The 20,297-nt window shown below is 38.8% G+C and overlaps 1 protein-coding gene and 1 long non-coding RNA gene across 3 annotated transcripts in view; one reads left to right on the top strand and one right to left on the bottom strand.

Moving 5' to 3' along the window:
- The window catches only part of LOC148148318 (uncharacterized), a 64,550-nt gene extending 63,042 nt beyond the window's left edge, over window positions 1-1,508 (top strand). For both annotated transcript variants that reach the window (XR_015759195.1, XR_015759194.1), the window contains exon 3: window positions 1,129-1,508. This is a non-coding gene — a long non-coding RNA (uncharacterized LOC148148318). The remainder of the gene's footprint in view (window positions 1-1,128) is intronic.
- The window catches only part of LOC122555901 (transient receptor potential cation channel subfamily V member 6-like), a 54,799-nt gene that overhangs the window by 19,265 nt on the left and 15,237 nt on the right, over window positions 1-20,297 (bottom strand). The window contains exons 6-9 of the mRNA XM_043702166.2: window positions 13,928-14,026; window positions 6,521-6,693; window positions 1,868-2,014; window positions 338-544 (exon numbers count right to left, since the gene is read on the bottom strand). Coding sequence (XP_043558101.2) covers window positions 338-544; window positions 1,868-2,014; window positions 6,521-6,693; window positions 13,928-14,026 — 626 coding nt within the window. The remainder of the gene's footprint in view (window positions 1-337; window positions 545-1,867; window positions 2,015-6,520; window positions 6,694-13,927; window positions 14,027-20,297) is intronic.

Genomic DNA, 20,297 nt, shown 5'->3' with positions numbered 1-20,297 from the left:
TAACTTAAAAGGACTCAGTGTGTGGCTTATAAGGGCCCTTTGTCCTTCTGCTTGACCCTGAAACTTATAGGGAAAATTGGGATGAATTATTTATTAAGGTTTGATTTACCACCTCATTTACCACCTTTTCACCCACATCTTTTCACTCTTTAGATGCTCTGCCCAAATGTGAACTATTGTGCAACATTTTTGGTGGCATCAGTAGTATTTTATTACTTCAGCAGTAAAATGTTATGCTTCTGAAAGGTAAGGTATTAGACACCCCAGAAGAACTCGTTTTAAAGACTGCTAACATAACTAATTGAGAAAGTCACCATCAGAAAATGTGCACACTTACTGCCAGAGTCTTCTGTGTCCTAATGGTGAGGTTGTCAGATAATCCAGGTGGAATTGGTTTCAAGGGCCGATAAAGACTAGAAACAGTGAATATAATAATGTACATAATATAGGAGAACATCCATATCAGGAAATACTTGTACCCAAAAGAATTCCACTTTTGATGTAATAACTCCTTCACTGGTTTAGCATCAACAAGTTTGCGAACCTACAAAAACAAGATCAATCAATGTCTGTTCAATTTTTGCTCAGTGTTTTCTTCCTTCATTTTCACCTGACCTCCCCCTTTCTAATGAGATAAGACCATAGATCGTAATATCTGCCATTAACAGTTCAGCAATACCGAACCTTAGGAAAATGTGTGCACAACAGGTTTTGAAAAGCATTAAAAACTGAAATGGAAGAAATACTTTAAAACCAAATCGGAACATTCAAGCTGGGATGAGCAACTTGTCGATCTACAAAATCGTATTTATAGATCTGAGGTGATAACAGTAAGTACATTTTTGGCATGGAGGCCTTTACCTTTATGGGTACTGCAGATATTTGATACCATTTCTTGAACCCCACAATGTAAGACTTCCAAACATGAGTACAGATGGGAAGGTGCCACTTTAAACATGTAAATAGCCTTAACAGATACCCCCAAGGTTCCTTCTGCAGCACTTTCCAAACCCATAACTACTACTTTCTAGAAAGATAAGGACAGCTGGTATGAGAACAACACCGCTTGCAGGTTTCCATTCAAATCACGCAGTAACCTGACTTAGAAATATATCATTGTTTTTCTAGTGTCGCTGGGTCAAAATCCCGGAACTCTCACCCTAATGGCATTGTGGATCTACCCTAACCAAATGGACTGCTGCACTTCAAGAAAGAAGCTCACCAGAACCTTCTCAAGGGTTAATAGGGATGAACAAAAATACTGGCTCAGCCAACAGCACCCACATCCCATGAATGAAGAATAAAATAAAGATCCTTCAGAAATATTGAAATCCCCTGCCATAGTATGCTGTACGATATATCTCTCTTAAGTGTTTAAAATTATTTTAGTTTTGTTAAAAGTTTTATTGGTAATCATTATGAAGAAAATATATTCTTTTGATATTGATTATTGGATAATTTTAATAGCCTCGCTCTTGTTTACCTTTAAAAATGTGGCTCTAAGGAGCGGTGAGTCGTTCAAAATTAACACTAAGGAGAGGCATATAATGTTAGACTTTATTGTATGTAATGAAACTAGTTCAATTAGCTTCATGAATGGAAATTAAAAGAATTAAGAAATTAGTCAAAGTTTGAACTTTGTGGTTTGTGGCTTTGAAGTTGTGATCCTGAGCTGCTATATGTAAGAGTTCAAAGCTATGTGTAAGAGTTCAAAGCCACAATGGTTACTAAGTTCTTTTCTCATTGAAAATGTAAATGTATCTTTTCACAATAGAGAATTCAAACTCATGACATATGTCGAGCCATCTCATGGAGAGGCATTGTATAATGGACAATTACAACAAAGTACCTCATTCCTCATGGTTACCTCACTGTTCCTGCTTGTTGTTATGATATCCAGAACTGATTTTTGGTCACCCCATGTATCAATGTTGGTGAGATCATAGACACAGTAAGAAATTGTCCCCATTGTCCAATATATTTTCTTTTGTTTCTGCACCAAATAGTTGAACATCTACAGAAAGAAAAATAATGAATGTATTAATCAAATGTAAGTACATACTTAAAGAACAATTTTATATTTTTCAAATTTAATTGTAAAGCACTTGATCCACTGAAAATTGCTATGAATATCCTAATGTTGTTCACTTTGTGATTACAAAGCTGAGTTTGAATCAATTCAGCATTTCAGCCCATTGTTCGTTTAAAAGCGAGGAGAAATTTCATTTCCCCAGAGGGAAAACAGAGACATTTAAAATCAATCTGAGATTGTTATTTCTTACTACAGCACTATCTGATTGTCTCCATGAATATAGAAACCAAGTGTTATTAAAATTGTTTACTTAACAATGAGTCAGATTTTGGAAAAAATATTAAACACAAAAGAAGTCCAGTCTTCAGTAAAAGTGACCATCTGTCTGTCTCAAAGGTGAAAGTACTACCATTGAGCCAAAGTTTTATTTGTTCAAACCCCAGTTCAGAGTTTTGAGCACATAACTTCAGCTAACACCCCATGCCTCTACACCACAAGTGCAGACTAGAGGATAGATGCTTAAAGTGAGACCCTTTCTGTGCTCTGATATGGTTGTACATTGGTGTTTTAGTGAGTTTGTTCAGGTATTTTCAGGCCTGACCTCAAACAGCATCTATCAACATTTTATACATTGTGAAGATATAGCCGATAACTCTGCCCTCCGTTCATCCAGTTCCATCATTCCAGCAGAGTCTCTCTCACTGATAATATTAAGGTCGCAGTTCCGTTACGTCATACCTCAGAGGTTGATTTGTATATTCATTAAACCTTATCTTTAAATTTGATACCATTGAAGATGAACAATGTTCTGGCCAAGATTTATCTCTGAATCAATGTTGCATAAAACAGATTAACTGATCCTTTATGTCATTTCAATGCAATGCACAATGTGCTGACCCATTTCTTACAATGAAGCAGTAAAAGCATTTCAAAACTGTACTACTTTGGGACACTTTGAAGTCACAAAATACACTCTGGAAGTTGAAATTATGTCTTTTCTCCCTAGTTGACTTACCTGTAGATTTAATTATTTTTAAAAAAAACTTTTTTTGTACCTACTCTTTATTTTTCTACAGTGAAAGAAACATTTTGAGAGCTCTCATCAAATTTATTTCAGAGGTTAAAGGTAATTGTTTCTTTTATTTTAATACTACATACAAGCAACAAGAGCTGCACCCATCTTTTAATTCAAACAATGATAGGACTTATGGATATTATGGAAGACAGCAGTGCAGGATGGGTGGTTTTAGTGAATACATTTCTGAGGAAGGGTCACTGGATCTGAAAAGTTAACTCTGATTTCTCTTCACAGATGCTGCCAGATATGCTGAGCTTTTCCAGCAACTCTGTTTTTGATAACTAATACATGTTAGGCTGGTTTGCACGTAGGACATCATGAATCATCCCAGGAGGAAGTTGTAAAGGGGATAGCATCAGTAGCTGAAAGGAGACAAATGACAAGCAAGAGAAAAAGAGCAGGCAGGCGAGCATACAGAAGAGCACAAACTGAGAGCAAGAAAGTGGGAATGAACAGAAAGAGAGAAATCACAGGCATAGTTTTCTGGAATCTTCAGGGTCCTGCTGTCCAGTTCAATAGTGGGTCAGAAACCCACATTGTGTGGGAAACGACTACTCACTTACGATTTTCCTCAAACTGGTTAATTAACGGCCAGGGAGTTGGCTCAGCATACAAGGAGCAGGAAGGTTCTTGAAATTGGAGTGCCAAGATAAATCTTGGCCAGAGCATTGTTCATCGTCAATAGCATCAAATTTAAAGATAAAGTTTGAAAGCAGAAAAAGAATACTTGGCAGGTTGGTGAAGAATGCCATCTCATAAAATATCTGAAATGTGAAGTTTACAAAAAATGCTGTTGTAGCTAGCTTGCCACCCAAACAGGGGTCCTCTATACACAGCATCTTAAGGCTGTTGCTCAATTTAGGTAAGTGCTGAGGGACTCCGAGTATAGTTAGAGCACAAACACTCAGACTGCTGCTGGGAGGCCAACTCCACAGAGCAATTGTCTTCCCTGCCACCTCTGGGGCCTTAATAGGCTCAGTTAGCTGTCAGAAGCCTGTGGACTCAACTTCTCCATTCTACCTCTGGCGATTTAGAGTAGCATGGAGCATGGGGGGTAGCATATCACCAGTGGTGTGCAATTATGCAGCCACCCACCTCCATGCCCATCCCCATTTGAGTCTACAAATGCAATTCTATGTAACAGACATAACCTGCCATTTTGCTTTTTCAGTTAAGAGACCAATCCATGAATGAAATATTCTGGTGCTAATTTTCAATTTTAATGCACATCAAACAATGAACAGAACAATCATATCAATAAAAGTTTAGACTTGTGTTGTCAGTCCATTAGTACCAGCAAGAGGCCCGAATCATTTTCATGGGCTAAATTATATTGCAATCTGCTCCAGTTGAAAATCAAAACAACAGCCTCTTGCCCCAGGATTGCAAGTCAGATTAGTAATGGAAGGTTTTGGAAAATATAATCCAAATACTAATGAAATACAAATACTATAGATGTTTTTAACATAGTAAACTATAAATTTAGAGAATTTACAATTCAGTAGGAGATTAGGAGAAAATTGCGACAGATGCTGGAATCTGTACTGAAAATAACAAGTGCTAGAGATCACAACTCTGATGAAGAGTCATCTGGACTCGAAATGTTAGCTTGCTCTCTCGCCACAGCAAGGGTTTAATTCCATTCATTCTGTTTGTGTTGGCTGAAAAAGAGTTATAAGCGCAGTCCCCAAATCTTGGTCAAAAGACCAGGAGATAACAGCATCACATTGGATATCAAAGTATTTATAAAATGCATGAGAAGTTTTCCCCACTGCTCACCTTTTGGTAGTAAGTTTCAAATCGCCACAATCCTCTGGAAGAAAAACCTTTTCCTAATTGTTTCATTTTTTTTTCCTGCTTATTAGTCTCTTTGTTAAGGGGAATGTTTCTTTCTTACACAATAACACAATAATAATTGTGTGTAGCTCTTCTAAACCTCTTTGAAGGCCTCCTTTATTCCAAAGGAAACAATCTCAGCCTATCCAAACTTCTCTCACAGCTAATATTCCTCAGTTCTGGTAATATTATTTGTCTCTCGAGTGTGATCATATTCCTCATGTAAAATGGTGACCAGAATTGTACACAATACTCTGTTAGTGTTCAAACCTGTGTTTCACACAGTTTCAACCTAACCTCTCTGATATTTTTAAAACTTTGTTCAAAGAAGAAAGGTTTATACTTAAAGTAATCTTTCAACCTAACTGATAGTTTGATTAAACATTGCACACTATGGTAAGGGACTCATCTTGAATATGATGGGGCCATCCCACGATTGGAGCAGATGTCCAATCTCCCTCATTGTTTGTAGCTGGGGCACCCTTTGTCCTGAATTTCTGAAACAGTGAACTGGAGACTGCTCATGATCCTCTTCTTTCAGCTGTCCAAAGATGTTTGATTTTCACACAGGCACAGTACGTACATGTGGCTTCTTCTTGGTCTTGGCTCTAGAGCCCTGGCCACACTACAGACTCTGATTACTTGACTCACCCCCAACTCATTATCTTAATGATAAAGGCTGAATAATCAACCACTCATAAGGAATTGATTAACTTCTCAAATTAGTTTATTGAAAACAGTAAAACACATTACAAGTTATGAAGCAGACATTACGGCAAACCAAATGATTTCTATGCCCTGTAGTTTGTAGATACACAGCAACATAACTGCCAGGCAGAGTCACAATGTTGCATACATACAGCAAGGAACATAAATGGAAATATAGAAATATAATAGTTAGGCAGACGGTGATAGAGTGAGATGGATAGAGAAAGAGAGGAGTGAGGAATAATAACAAGAATACCTCCACTCCTCCCCCTGCACACAAGGTACTTACAGCACCTAATACCCTCACACACTCTTCTCAGCTGCCTCCTCTTCCCCCATTCCTAGGGTCTATCCAGCATCCAACTCCACCCCAAAGTTTCCATGACCAAATATCGCACCCCTATCCCTATGTGGAAGTAACTGTTTGGCAGCCCCAAGAATTGGTCACCCTGATACTGTTGCATAATTCTTCACACTTGCAGCAGCCAACTTATGCATAGCACAGTTCCTGAAAAGTAATGTGACAAGGCATAGACAATATGTTAGTAGCTATTGTTCAGTTTTTTGAAGTTGTGTCACAAAAACTTTGACATTGACCTCCAACAGAAAGCACAACTGGAGTTTAATGTCTCATCCAAAAGTTGACAGACTGCCAGTTACTACCACTACTGCAGTATCATCTTTGATTTTGTGCTCAAGTCCTTGAAATGTGACTAATCCCCAAAATTTCTGACTGGTTGCTGCCAATGGAGACATGACAAAACCAGTCTATGGGAAAAAGAAGAAGGACCTTTAACTCTTACTTTTATTTCCATACCAAGCTGAGACGCTGGATTCATATTATTGCAGAAAAGTAGCTTACTTACTACAAAGTCACCCTCAGCTGCTGCAAGCTTCAATGGAGTGTAGCCATCATTGTTCACAATATTCTCAACAAACTGGTGATGTTTCTCAGACACAAGTGAAGTAATGAGATCATACATGGAATATGCTTGCTCTTTTTCTGGTTGTAGAACTAGCACGTGAAGTACTGTATTACCTACAGAAAATGGTGCAAATTATTAATCACTACCATAGCGGCTTGTCTTCTGAATAAAGGCAACATGCAGAAGTAAGTGTAGGAAGATAATTTCAGTTGGCTTAGAGTGATTCTGATGGCTTAACTGCCTGATTAAGCAGTATGAATGTGCATTTTAAACATGTGTATGCATACCTGTGCTTAGAGTCAAAAGGTGCGGTGCTGGAAAGGCACAGCAGGTCAGGCAGCATTTGATGAACAGTAGAGTCAACGTTTCTGGCATAAGCCCTTCACCTTGACATTCCTGATAAAGTGCTTATACCCGAAACTTCGATTCCCCTGCTCCTCAGATGCTGCCTGACCTGCTGTGCTTTTCCAATGCCACACTTTTTGACTCTGACTCTCCAGCATCTGCAGTTCCTCACTTTCTCCTTACAGTGAGTTTGTCAATCGAACTAAAATCTTAAAAATAAATGAACTGGATAAATTCACAGGTGATTTGCATGTACAGTATTAGAATTAATTCTCACATGATTTCTTTTAATTAGTACAAGGAAGCCTTATATTGTCACTACTAATACAGAAAACAAAAATGGTAATTGTCATGGGTATTATTTTATGTGCAGATTTTAGGTGATACTGACTATGATGACGTGGACAGCCAAATGGTGGTTCCTTGTGGCTGCATCCTGGTGTGTCTTTTGACTATGCTGCTTTGGTGGCAGCTTTAAAGATGAGGTGGGTCTAGGCCTGGTATTCTTTTATTTGGTGGCTGTTGTTGTTAGCATTGGTTTGACTCTCCTTGTGGCATTACAGCCCAGAGCTATAAAATGGATTAAGATGGACTGAATCCTAATTTTTCTTTTTTATACGTTTCTTATTTTTTATTTATGTGTTTTGGGTTTCCTTGGGTTGGTGATGTCATTTCCATTTTTTTTCTCAGAGGGTTGGGAGATGGGGTCCAAATCAATGTGTTTGTTGATAGAGTTCCCGTTGGAATGCTTCTTGTGTCTCTGTTTGGCTTGTCCTATTTTATTATACTATCATGGAAGGACTATTATTCTGAACTTTTTATTTTTTTATTTTTCTAATTTATGTCTGATTTTGTACTTTTGAACATCTGTAATGCTGGATTTTTTATTTCTTTATTTTTCTATTTTTTTTCTAAGAATTTGTATTCCAGAATCTGTGCCTACTTTACCTTTGTATCTAAGATGGCACTATAATTGCTGACTTGTAAACTCATCACTGTACTCATGTCAGTACGTGACAATAAAGCTAATTCTAATTCAAATTCAAGATTAAAAAAAGTGAAGAGTACATTTTGGAGAACGATATAGCAACACTCTTACTCTGAAATAAACACAGGAGGTATTGGAAAAAGGGATTCAATGACTTTTTATCACAGCTGGAATGAATTAAAGATGCAAAAGCTTTTAAGCAAGTACAGAGACAGAGTGGAAGTAGTGATAACAGATCAAAGGGCAAAACCTGTGATGGGGGTAAGGCAGGAGTAGTGAAACAAAAGAAATGTTGGTGGAAGGAAATAAAAAAGTCACAATAGATAAACTTCAAGAATATGTAAATAGCAATGGGAAAATTAGCATTAGTGCCTGTTGTCTGAAAATATAAGAAGTAAATTATTGAAATCTGTATTAAGTTCAGGAGAATTGTGTTTTGTGGAATCTCTCAAGCATGATCTATTTGCACTTTTATAAAATGTATAGCCAGCAGGGAAATTCTTAACAGAGAGAGTGATTTGAGTGGGTTGAAAAATGAGGGAATTGACAGCATAGCCAAAACTGACAGTGTAAAATTTTGACATTCTTAACTCAATGGAAGAGGTATAGACCACTTAGATATTTGAGCCCGCTCTGTTAATCGATTTGGTCCTGGCTGATCATCTTCTCAATGCTATTTTCCCACATTACCTCAAAATCGCTTAAAGGAAGTTGTCTCCTGGAACCTATTGATTTGTGTATTGAACATGGTCAATGACTGAGCTTCCACATCCCACTGGGGTAAAGAATTTTAAAAATACACCATCCTCTGTGTGAAGAAATACTGCCTCCTCTCAGTCTTAAATGGCCTCTCATTATTCAGAAGTCTAAGGAGTACAGACTAAGTTTTCTCAATCTTGCCTTATAACACAATCCTGCCATTCCAAGGATTAATCTGTGTTGCATTCCCTTGATGAGAAATATATTCCTCCTGAGATGGAGGGACCAAAACTGTACACAGTACTCCAGGTGAGATCTTACAAAGGTTCTCTTTAACTGAGGGAAGATATCCCAACTCCTGTTCTCAAATCTCATTGAGATTAATGTCTTCATAATTGTTTGCTGGACCTGTATACTTAATGTTCAGTGAATCCTGAACAAAAACATTAAGGTCTTTTTGGACACCGACACTTCCCAACCTCTCACCATTTAGGAAACATTCTGCCTTTCTATTTTTCTAACTAAGATGATTAACTTCATACCTATGCCCATATTTTCCAACTGCAATGTTTGAGTTTATTCATGTAGGCCTGTCAAAGTTTGCTTGAAGCCTCCTTGCATCCTCCTTACAAGTTACACTCTCACCCACTTCAGTATCATTAGCAAATTTAGAAATATTGCAATATATGCCCACACTTGCACAAGTTGTGAACAGTTGTGGATCTAGAACTGGCCTTGGAGGACACCACTATGAATGGCTGAAAACATGAGAACGATAAGATTATTTCTACTCTTTGTTTTATACTTATTAATCAATTCTCAATTCATATTTGCATGCCTCCCCAATGATCACCTAGCTCAGTTGGCTGGACTATTGATTTGCAAGCAGTATGATGCCAATAGCATAATTCAACTCCCACACTGGCTGAGGTTACCATGAAGGACTCTCCTTCTCAACCTCTCCCCTTACATTAGGTGTAGTGACCCTCAGGTTAAACCACCACCAATCATCTCCCTCTAATGAGAGAGTAGCCCTATGGGCTAGTGTGACTTTGGTGACTTTACTTATTTCCTCCAATTTCATGTGCCCTAATTTTATTTTCTAACATTCTGTGTGAAACCTTACCAAAAGCTGTCCAAAAATCAAGATTTATCAGATTCACGTATTCATCTTTATCAATCTACAAGCAATACACTCACCCTAAGGCTTTCAATAGGTATATCAGGAATAAAAGAATGACTAGAGTAAGATTAGGGCCAATCAAGGATACTAGTGGGAAGTTGTGTGTGGAGTCAGAGGAGATAGGGGAAGTGCTAAATGAATACTTTTCGTCAGTCTTCACACTAGAAAAAGACAATGTGGTTGAGGAGAATACTGCGATGCAGGCTATGAGACTAGATGGGGTTAAAGTGCATAATGAGGAGGTTTTAGCAATTCTGGAAAGTGTAAAAATAGATAAATACCCTGGGACTGATGGGATTTATCCTAGGATTCTCTGAGAAGCCGGAGAGGAGATTGCCGAGCCTTTATGTCTTTATGTCGTTATTGTCTACAGGAATAGTGACAGACGACTGGACAGCAAATATTGTTCCCTTGTTCAAGAAGGGGAGTAGAGACAACCCTGGAAATTATAGACCTGTGGGCCTTACTTCAGTTGTGGGTAAAATGTTGGAAAGGGTCATAAGAGATAAGATTTATAATCATCTAGAAAGGAATAAGTTGATTAGGGATAGTCAACACGGTTTTGTGAAGGGTAGGTCGTGCCTCACAAACCTTATTGAGTTCTTTGAGAAGGTGACCAAACAGGTGGATGAGGGTAAAATAGTTGATGTAGTGTATAGAGATTTCAATAAGGCATTGATAAGGTTCCCCACGGTTGGCTATTACACAAATACAGAGGCATGGGAATGAGGGTGATTTAGCAGTGTGGATCAGAAATTGGCTAGATGAAAGAAGACAGAGGGAGGTAGTTGATGGGAAATATTCATCGTGGAGTTCAATTATTAGTGGTGTATCGCAAGGATCTGTTTTGCGTCCACTGTTGTTTGTCATTTTTATAAATGACCTGAATGTGAGCATAGAAGGATGGGTAAGTAAATTTGTGGATGATACTAAGGTCAGTAGAGTTGTGAATAGTGACGATGGATGTTGTAGCTTACAGAGAGACATAGACAAGCTGCAGAGCTGGGCTGAGTGGAAATGTGTGAGGTGATTCATTTTCGAAGAAGTAACAGGAGTGCTGAGTACTGGGCTAATGGTAAGATTCTTGGTAGTGTAGATGAGCAGAGAGATATCGGTATCCAGGTACATAGATACTTGAAAGATGCCACCCAGGTTTATTGGATTGTTAAGAAGTATACGGTATGTTAGCTTTTATTGGTAGAGGGATTGAGTTTCAGAACCAAGAGATCATGTTGCAGCTGTACAAAACTCTGATGCAGTCACATTTGGAGTATTGCGTACCGTTCTGGTCACTGTATTGTAGGAAGGATGGAAGCTTTGGAAAGGGTTCAGAGGAAATTTACTAGGATATTGCCTGGTATGAAGGGAAGGTCTTATGAGGAAAAGCTTACGAACTTGAGGTTATTTTCATTAGAGAGAAGGAGGTTGAGAGGTGACTTATTTGAGACATATAAGATAATCAGAAGGTTAGACAGGTTTCCTTGAATGGCAATGGATAGCACTAGTGGACATAGCTTTAAATTAAGGGGTGATAGATATAGGACAGATGTCAGAGGTAGGTTCTTTACTCAGAGAGTAGTACGGGCATGGAACTCCCTCCCTTCAATGGTAGTAGTATCGCCAACTTTAAGGGCATTTAAATGATCATTGGATAGGCATACAGACGAGAATGGAATAGTATAGGTAAGATGGGTTTCAGATTGGTTCCGCAGGTCGGCACAACATCGAGGGCCAAAAGGCAGTACTGCAGTGTAATGTTCTATGTTCTAAATCTCCAACAAGTTTGCAAGCATGTTTTCTTTTTTATAAATCAATGGGACTCTGCCCAATATTACCATTATTTTCTAAATGTCCAGTTACCTTGTTCTTTATAATGGAATCTAAAATTTTCTCTTCTACTGATGTCAACCTAATAGGTCTGTATTTCAGATTCCCTTTCCTCACTTCTTAAAAAGCAAAGTTACATTTGTTACTTCCTAGTCTGCAGGAAGCTCTCTGGAATCTATAGAATTTTGAAAGATAACCACTAATGCATCCATTATCACACTATCCACCTCCTCAATACCCTAGGATGAAGCATAACTTGTCTTATGGTTTATCAATCTTCAAACCAGTTAACCTTATACTTGTATATATATTGATATTAAATTTTTTTAGTTTTTCAGTTTTGTAAGTGACTCGGTTTCCGAATGTTTCTGGGAGATTTTTGTGAAGACAGATACCAACTAACTGTTTAGATTCTGCATCATTTCCTATCTCTGCTACAAATTCTCTTGTCCCTACCTTAAATGGGCCCACTTCTACCCCAGTAAAGCTTTTCCTTTTCACTCATGTAAAGAAGCTTTCATTGTCCGTCTTTACATTCCTCGATAAGTTGCATTTATATCCTCCTTTCCTGAACAGCTTCTTGGTTGTCCTTTGTTAGGATTTCAGTTGCTCCTAGTCTTCAGACTTACTTCTTTTTCTGGCATCTTAGAGGACTGTGTCTCTGGCAAAGTTATCTGAAGCTATTCAGTAATTTTGCACCAAGAACAAGTTCACCATGATAAGTGTTCCACTACCCGTCAGTAGCAAATGCATACAAATATCTTAACTACCAGGCAAAAAAAAAGTTAAAGAATCGTGAATGCTGGAAAACAGAAATAAAAATAGAAACTAATGGAAAAAATGATGGGAAGAAACTCAGCATCTATGAAAAGAAAGCAGAGTTAATGCTTGGGACTATTTTTCAGAATGCCTGAAGACCTGCTAAGTTTTCTGTAATTTCTGTTTCAGTTTGTTCACGACCGGGATTGATTTTGCTAATGTTGTAAACTGGTATTATTGTTTTATTGATAGTGAAATATTTTTCTCTTGTTTAGGATTGCATATTAAACATATGAAAATTATAATTCCCAATCAGCCCTGATAAGACTAGATAAAGACTAGCTAGAGACAGAGGCTGTTAATGCTACAAAGTTGGAAGTGAAACATTTCAAGGCTGCTAACAATACAGGTTGCAAAGTTCAGTTCTTGGCTGAGCTAGACTCAAATTCAGCCTAAACCATCAAACAGTGAAAGGAATGGATTTTCCTAAATGTGTGCAATTAGAGGTAAGCGAAAGTTATAAGGAAAAGCATGGAAATCATAGACTGGTGAGCCTTATCTAGTAATGGGTAAGTTGTTGGAAGTGATTCTGAGGGATAAGATTTACACGCATTTGGAAAGGCAAGGTCTGATTAAGGATAGTCAATGCAGCTTTGTGTGTGGGAAATCATTTCTAACTAACTTGATTGAGTATTTTGAAGAGATGACAAAGAAGATTGATGAAAGCAGATTGGTAGAAATTGTCAATGTGGACTTCAGCAAAGTGTTTCACAAGGTTCTGCATTGTAGACTGGTTAGTAAGGTTGGATCACATGGGATCTGGGGGACTAACCAATTGAATATAAAATTGGCTTGAGGGTGGTGGTAGAGGATTGCTTCTTGGACTGGAGGCTTGTGACCAGTGGTGTGCTGTAAGGATCGGTCCTGGGTCTACTGCTTTTCATCCCTTATATAAATAATTTGGAAGTATGGTTTGTAAATTTGCAGATGACACCAAAATTACACTGTAGAAGATTGCTATAGGAAATCGCTATACCCATTCAGCAGAAGGTTTGTGTTATTCAAACAGTGTCCACAATTCATCAATCACAATTGTATTATAGCCAAGTCACACTGATGAAATGCATGCTATACCAGAACGACCTGTAGGTGGTGTAGTGGACAGTGAAGAAGGTTATCTCAGAATACAATGGGACCTTGATCAGATGGCCAATTGTCCAAGGAGCGCCAGATGGAGTTTAATTTAAATAAATGCGAGATGTTGCATTTAGGTCAGACAAATTGGGAATTGGGATGTCATTTTGCTAGAGGAAGTGGTAGTGGCAGGTACAATTAAAACATTGAAAAGTCATCTGGATGGGTACATAAATAGAAAGGGTTTGGAGGGATATGGTCCAAATGCTGGCAAATGGGATTAGGTCAGATTGGGATGTATAGACATCAGGACGTGATGAGCCAAGGTCTGTTTCCATGCAGTATAACTAATAAAATATACATTCCTTAGGTAATTTAGGCACAATTCTTGAAGCAATTATGGAACACTTACCTAAGGAATCTTGTGCCTCTAATGGAGCACAGTGTTTAATAAGAGTTCTGACAATCTCTTCATTGCCAATGCACGCTGCAAATGACAACAAATATTCACCTGTGGATAAGACAATATGGTCAAAAATAGACTCTACAATGTGTAAAATTGAATTAAAACTATAAACAATATTAGTTCATCAGTTTACCATTGATAATCATTGTGATAGACAGTTTGAATAGATTACTGTTAAGGTTTGAAATTTAAAAATATGTGAAAAGATTATTCCCCACTTGATATTGTTTGAATGTTGAATGTCTATACTTAAGCATAGTGCTCTATTGCTGTGAAATCCATCAGGCAAGGCCACATTTCAGATCAGAATTTCAAAGAGAAGTACAAATCAGGAGTCAGAATGACAAGCGAGACAGTTTGTTCAGGTAATATAATTGGTCACTTCCTGTATACTTTAAGAACACAATATTACAATATAATGCATTCCCAATTTAATCCAACATAAAAATTTCAAAATATGTGGGGATTTTCCACAGAAATTCTGCTGTTCAGCTAACATATCTTCAATGAAAATCCTCCAAGTACTCAATATAATCAATACCAAAGTTATGATTGTTGAGTATGTGAAATTCACTCCCATAATAAATATAGTCTATGTCCAGTTTCCTTAAGTGGGCATATATTACGGGATATTTTATTTATTGTAGTCTGTGTCTTTTCTGATCTTATGATATCCATTCTGGATTTATGCAGCCAGGCTCCAATTCCTCTAAAGATTAATTACTTTTGTTGTTGCCCTACTATCTTCCTAATGAGCAACAATAGAACACTTTATGGCTTTTCGGTGGTTGCTAGGGAAGGTTTGCGCACTTTTATCTTCTATAGTAATTCTTGACATTGCAGCTGTTAAGAATCATTAATATTTTCGTGATAAACTGGCCACCTATTTGAAATGGCAGAAAGCCATTTCCCTTTTATGAGTAATTCTAAAATAAATTGTCATCATGTATTTATTGGGTCAGAATTTGCTGCACCTAATGGCATTCATTGTCATTTATGCACAAATTCTACAGCAATTTAAGGTGACAGATGCATGGTTAAGCTGTAAATATCCAAAACTTGTTATGTTCTCTTTTAGCTTTGCAAAAGCATCACCCTGCCATGGAAATTAATTGAACTATGTGAAGTTGTTTTATTTGTGTATTATCTGAATAAAGATAATACACAAATAAAGCAACTTCACATGAACAAAGAGACCTTGGAGTATAGGTTCATATCTCGTTGAAAGTGGAGTCACAGGTAGATAGGATAGTGACGAAAGTGTTTGGTATGCTTTCCTTTATTAGTCAGAGTATTGAGTACAGGATTGGGAGGTCATGTTACGGTTGTACAGGACATTGGTTAGGCCACTGTTGGAATATTGTGTGCAATTCTGGTCTCCTTCCTATCAAAAGTATTATGAAACTTGAAAGGGTTCAATAAAGATTTACAAGAATGTTGCCAGCATTGGAGGATTTGAGCTATAGGGAGAGGTTGGGTGGCTCAGGCTGTTTTCCCTGGACCATCAGAGGATGAGGGGTGACTTTAAAGAGGTTTATAAGATCATGAGGGGCAAGGATAGGATAAATAGACAAAGTTCCCTGGGGTCGATGAGTCCAGAACTAGAGGCCATAGGTTTAGGGTGAGAGGGGAAAGATATAAAAGAGATCCAAAGGGCAACTTTTTCATGCAGAAGGTGATATGTATATTGAATGAGCTGCCAGAGGAAGTGGTGGAGGCTAGTACAATTGCAACATTTAAAAGGCATTTGGATGGATATATGAATAGGAAGGGTTTGGAGAGATATGGGCCGGGTGCTGGCAGGTGGGACTAGATTGGGTTGTGATATCTGGTCGGCATGGAAGGGATGGACCGAAGGGTCTGTTTCCATGCTGTATGTCTCTATGACTCCCTCGAAAAAACAAACTCGCCACAGAAAGTAAAATCTTGTCCATTTCAGTCCAAATACTCCTTTAACCATGTAATATGTATGAAATACTGCTAGTCATCACTCTGACATTAAAAATGAGTAACCAAAAGTATGAAATCACAGTCTTTCAAGTTACAATTGTTGCAGATTTTAAAATGGGAAGCTTTAGATTTGATTTTTTCTTTCTGTAACTTTTTCCAAGTACATAAATAAGAAATGTTTGGAGGGATATGGGCCAAGCGCAGGCAGGTGGGACTATTTAATTTGGGAACATGGTTGGCATGGACTGGTTGGACCGAAAGGTCTGTTTCTGTGCTGTATGACCCTATGACTCTCTTTTGGTGCAATCTTTCATTCCCTTGCTTCATTTCTCTTTCTGTACTTGTTTTGACATTAAATTTACAATCTTTTCTTAGTCCCTCCGTTGTCAATTTCACAATTTTTCAGTCTTGATTTCGCAACAAGACGCACGATTATTTGCCATGTTCACCCAGAACCTGGGCCAGAATTTTCCCATGTTGTTAGTTTAGAAAGGATTGCTAACCAACAAAAGCAAAATGGGATGGCATTCCAGAGCCTGACATCCTGACTCTGTGTCCAACTTCTGCAATGTTCTTGAATGTCGGGATTCAGCAGATCTTGGGACGGGTAAATTTTATTGAGAGGTACTTAAGCAGAAGATGGCCCTGAGAAATGTAGGCCTCTGCTCCACAATAAAGTTGCTTCCTCATGCCAACCTTGGTCCTCCTTTCCCTTTCCTCATTGGTGCCAAGATGCCATCTTCCCTGTGCCATTTCTCTCACACACTTACTTAGGACATCAGCTGTCTTGGTGAGAGTCACATTGGGTGTCTGAACCATTTGTGTCGCCCTTATCTTTCATTAAGCAAGAAAATATCTGTATCCCAGGAAACTTGATGACTCAGTCAGGTTCCCATTGGAGACAGGTTTAATCAAACACAAAGTAAGATCTTCCTCCTGTTTGCAGACTGCAATGGGTAAGACAAGGAGTCCAATAGGATTTTGAGATTATATGATAGTATGGAAACAGAAATGCTTAACAGACAAGTAGCAGACAGTTGCAATACTAATTTTCAAATAGTAGCCTGTTATGAATACAGTCCAACAATCCTCCTTTGGATACATCATGATAGGATATGTTTAAGATAAAGGTAGACAAATTTTTGGGCTCTCAGGGAATAGGGGATCTAAGAAGAGGTGGGAAAGTGGACGTGAAGACTAAGATCAGCCATAAGACCATAAGACCATAAGACACAAGAGTGGAAGTAAGGCCATTTGACCCATTGTGTCCACTCCACCATTCAATGATGGCTGATTGGCATTTCAGTGCCACCTACTGCACTCTCCCCATAGCCCTTAATTCCTTGCGAGATTAAGAATTTATCAATCTCTGCCTTGAAGACATTTAAAGTCCCGGCCTCCACTGCGCTCCGTGGCAATGAATTCCACAGGCCCACCACTCTCTGGCTGAAAATATATCTCCTCATTTCCATTCTAAATTGACCCCCTCTAACTCTAAGGCTGTGCTCATGGGTCCTAGTCTCCCCGCTAATGGAAACAACTTTCCCAGTGTCCACCCTTTCTAAACCATGCATTATCTTGTAAGTTTCTATTAGATCTCCCCTCAACCTTCTAAACTCGAACAAATACAATCCCAGGATCCTTAGCCATTCATTGTATGCTAAGCCTACCAATGGACACGCTCCAGTGCCAGTACGTCCTTCCTAAGGTGTGGGGCCCAAAACTGGACACAGTATTTTAAATGGGGCCTAACCAGAGCTTTATAAAGTCTCAGTAACACGTTGCTGGCTTTATATTCCAACCCTCTTGAGGTAAATGACATTTGCTTTCTTAACCACGGATTCAACCTGCAAGTCAACCTTTAGAGAATCCTGGGCTAGCACTCCCAGATCCTTTTGTACTTTGGTTTTGTGAATTCACTCACCATTTAGAAAATAGTCCATATCTATATTCTTTTTTCCAAAGTGCAAGACCTCGCGTTTCCTCATGTTGAATTTCTTCAGCCATTTCTTGGACCACTCTCCTAAACTGTCTAAATCTTTCTGCAGCTTCCCCATCTCCTCAGAACCACCTGCCTGTCCACCTAACTTTGTAGCATTGGCAAATTTCACCAGAATGCCCCCAGTCCCTTCATCCAAATCATTTATATTATAAAGTGAACAGCTGCAGTCCCAACACCGAACCCTGCACTAGCTGCCATTCCGTAGAAGATCCTTTTATCCCAACTCTCTGGTTTCTTTCTGACAGCCAATCCTCAATCCATGCCAGTAGCTCACCTCAAACACCATGGGCCCTCACCTTACTCAGCAGCCTCCTGTGAGGCACCTTATCAAATGTCTTTTGGAAGTATAGGTAGCTAACGTCCACTGGGTTTCCCTGGTCTAACCTACTTGTCACCTCTTCAAAGAATTCTAACAGGTTTGTCAGGCATGACTTCCCCTTACTAAATCCATGCTGACTTGTTCAAATCCGACCCTGCACATCCAAGATTTTAGAAATCTCATCCTTAACGATGGACTCTAGAATTTTATCTACAACTGAGGTTAGGCTAATTGACCTATAATTTTCCATCTTTTGTTTTGATCCTTTCCTGAACAAGAGAGTTACAACAGTGATTTCCCATTCATCCGGGACTTTCCTTGACTCCAGTGATTTTTGAAAGATCACAACAAACGTCTCTGCTATTTCTTCAGCCACCTCCCTCAGAACTCTAGGATGTAACCCATCGGGGCCAGGAAATTTATCAATTTTTAGACATTTTAGCTTTTCTAGCACTTTCTCTTTTGTAATGGCTACCATACTCAACTCTGCCCCTTGACTCTCCTTAATTGTTAGGATATTACTCATAGAGTCATAGAGATGTACAGTATGGAAACAGACCCTTCGGTCCAACCTGTCTATGCCGACCACATATCCCAACCCAATCTAGTCCCACCTGCCAGAACCCGGCCCATATCCCTCCAAACTCTTCCTATTCATATACCCATCCAAATGCCTCTTAAATGTTGCAATTGTAACAGCCTCCACCATTTCTTCTGGCACCTCATTCCATACACGTATCACCCTCTGTGTGAAAAAGTTGCCCCTTAGGTCTCTTTTACATGTTTCTCCTCTCACCCTAAACCTATGCCCTCTAGTTCTGAACTCCCCGACTCCAGGGAAAAGACTTTGCCTATTTACCGTATCCATGCCCCTCATAATTTTGTAAACCTCTATAAGGTCACCCCTCAGCCTCCAACACTCCAGGGAAAACAGTCCCAGTCTGTTCAGCCTCTCCCTATAGCTAAATCCTCCAACCCAGGCAACATCCTTGTAAATCTTTTCTGAACCCTTTCACGTTTTACAACATCTTTCCAATAGGAAGGAGACCAGAATTGCACGCAATATTCCAACAGTGGCCCAACCAATGTCCTGTACAGCCACAACATGACCTCCTAATTCCTGTAATCAATACTCTGACCAATAAAGGAACGCATCCCAAAAGCCTTCTTCACTATTCTATCTACCTGCGACTCCACTTTCAAGGAGCTATGAACCTGCACTCCAAGGTCTCTTTGTTCAGCAACACTCCCTCAGACCTTACCATTAAGTGTATAAGTCCTGCTAAGATTTGCTTTCCCAAAATGCAGCACCTCACATTTATCTGAATTAAAATCCATTTTCCACTTCTTAGTCCATTGGCCCATCTGATCAAGATCCTGTTGTAATCTGAGATAACCCTCTTCGCTGTCCACTACACCTCCAACTTTGGTGTCATCTGCAAACTTACTAATTGTACCTCTTATGCTTGCATCCAAATCATTTATGTAAATGACAAAAAGTAGAGGACCCAGCACCAATCCTTGGGGCACTCCACTGGTCACAGGCCTCCAGTCTGAAAAACAACCCTCCACCACCACCCTCTGTCTTCTACCTTTGAGTCAGTTCTGTAACCAAATGGCTAGTTCTCCTTGTATTCCATGAGATCTAACCTTGCTAATCAGTATGAAGACTGACACAAAGTATTTATTGAGTTCTTCAGCTATTTCCTTATGGCCAATCACTAGTCTTCCTACATCAATTTGGAGCAGCCCAATTTCTACTTTTGCCTCTCGTTTGTTTCTTATGTATTGATCATACTCGATTGCAAAGCAGACTCTATGGACTATACAGTCTTTGCCTGCTCCTATTTCTTATGTTCTGATGTTTTTAACTCGCCAGGCAATAAATCCAAAATCTAACTAATGATGGAATTTGTTGAGTGACCTGCTATAGAAAATTATGACCCATTGTATTCTAGTTCAGATTACTTTGTGTTACTTCCTGTATATTATTGAATGTATGTTTCTCTTAGTTGGCTCATTATATTATTTATCCTTTAGCCGAC

Source organism: Chiloscyllium plagiosum, unplaced genomic scaffold, assembly GCF_037043375.1.
Source record: "Chiloscyllium plagiosum isolate Xiang-an unplaced genomic scaffold, Cpla_swu_hap1 HiC_scaffold_13, whole genome shotgun sequence".
NCBI lineage: Eukaryota > Metazoa > Chordata > Chondrichthyes > Orectolobiformes > Hemiscylliidae > Chiloscyllium > Chiloscyllium plagiosum.
Note: the sequence above shows the minus strand (reverse complement) of the source record. Positions and strands in the feature narration are given on the sequence as shown.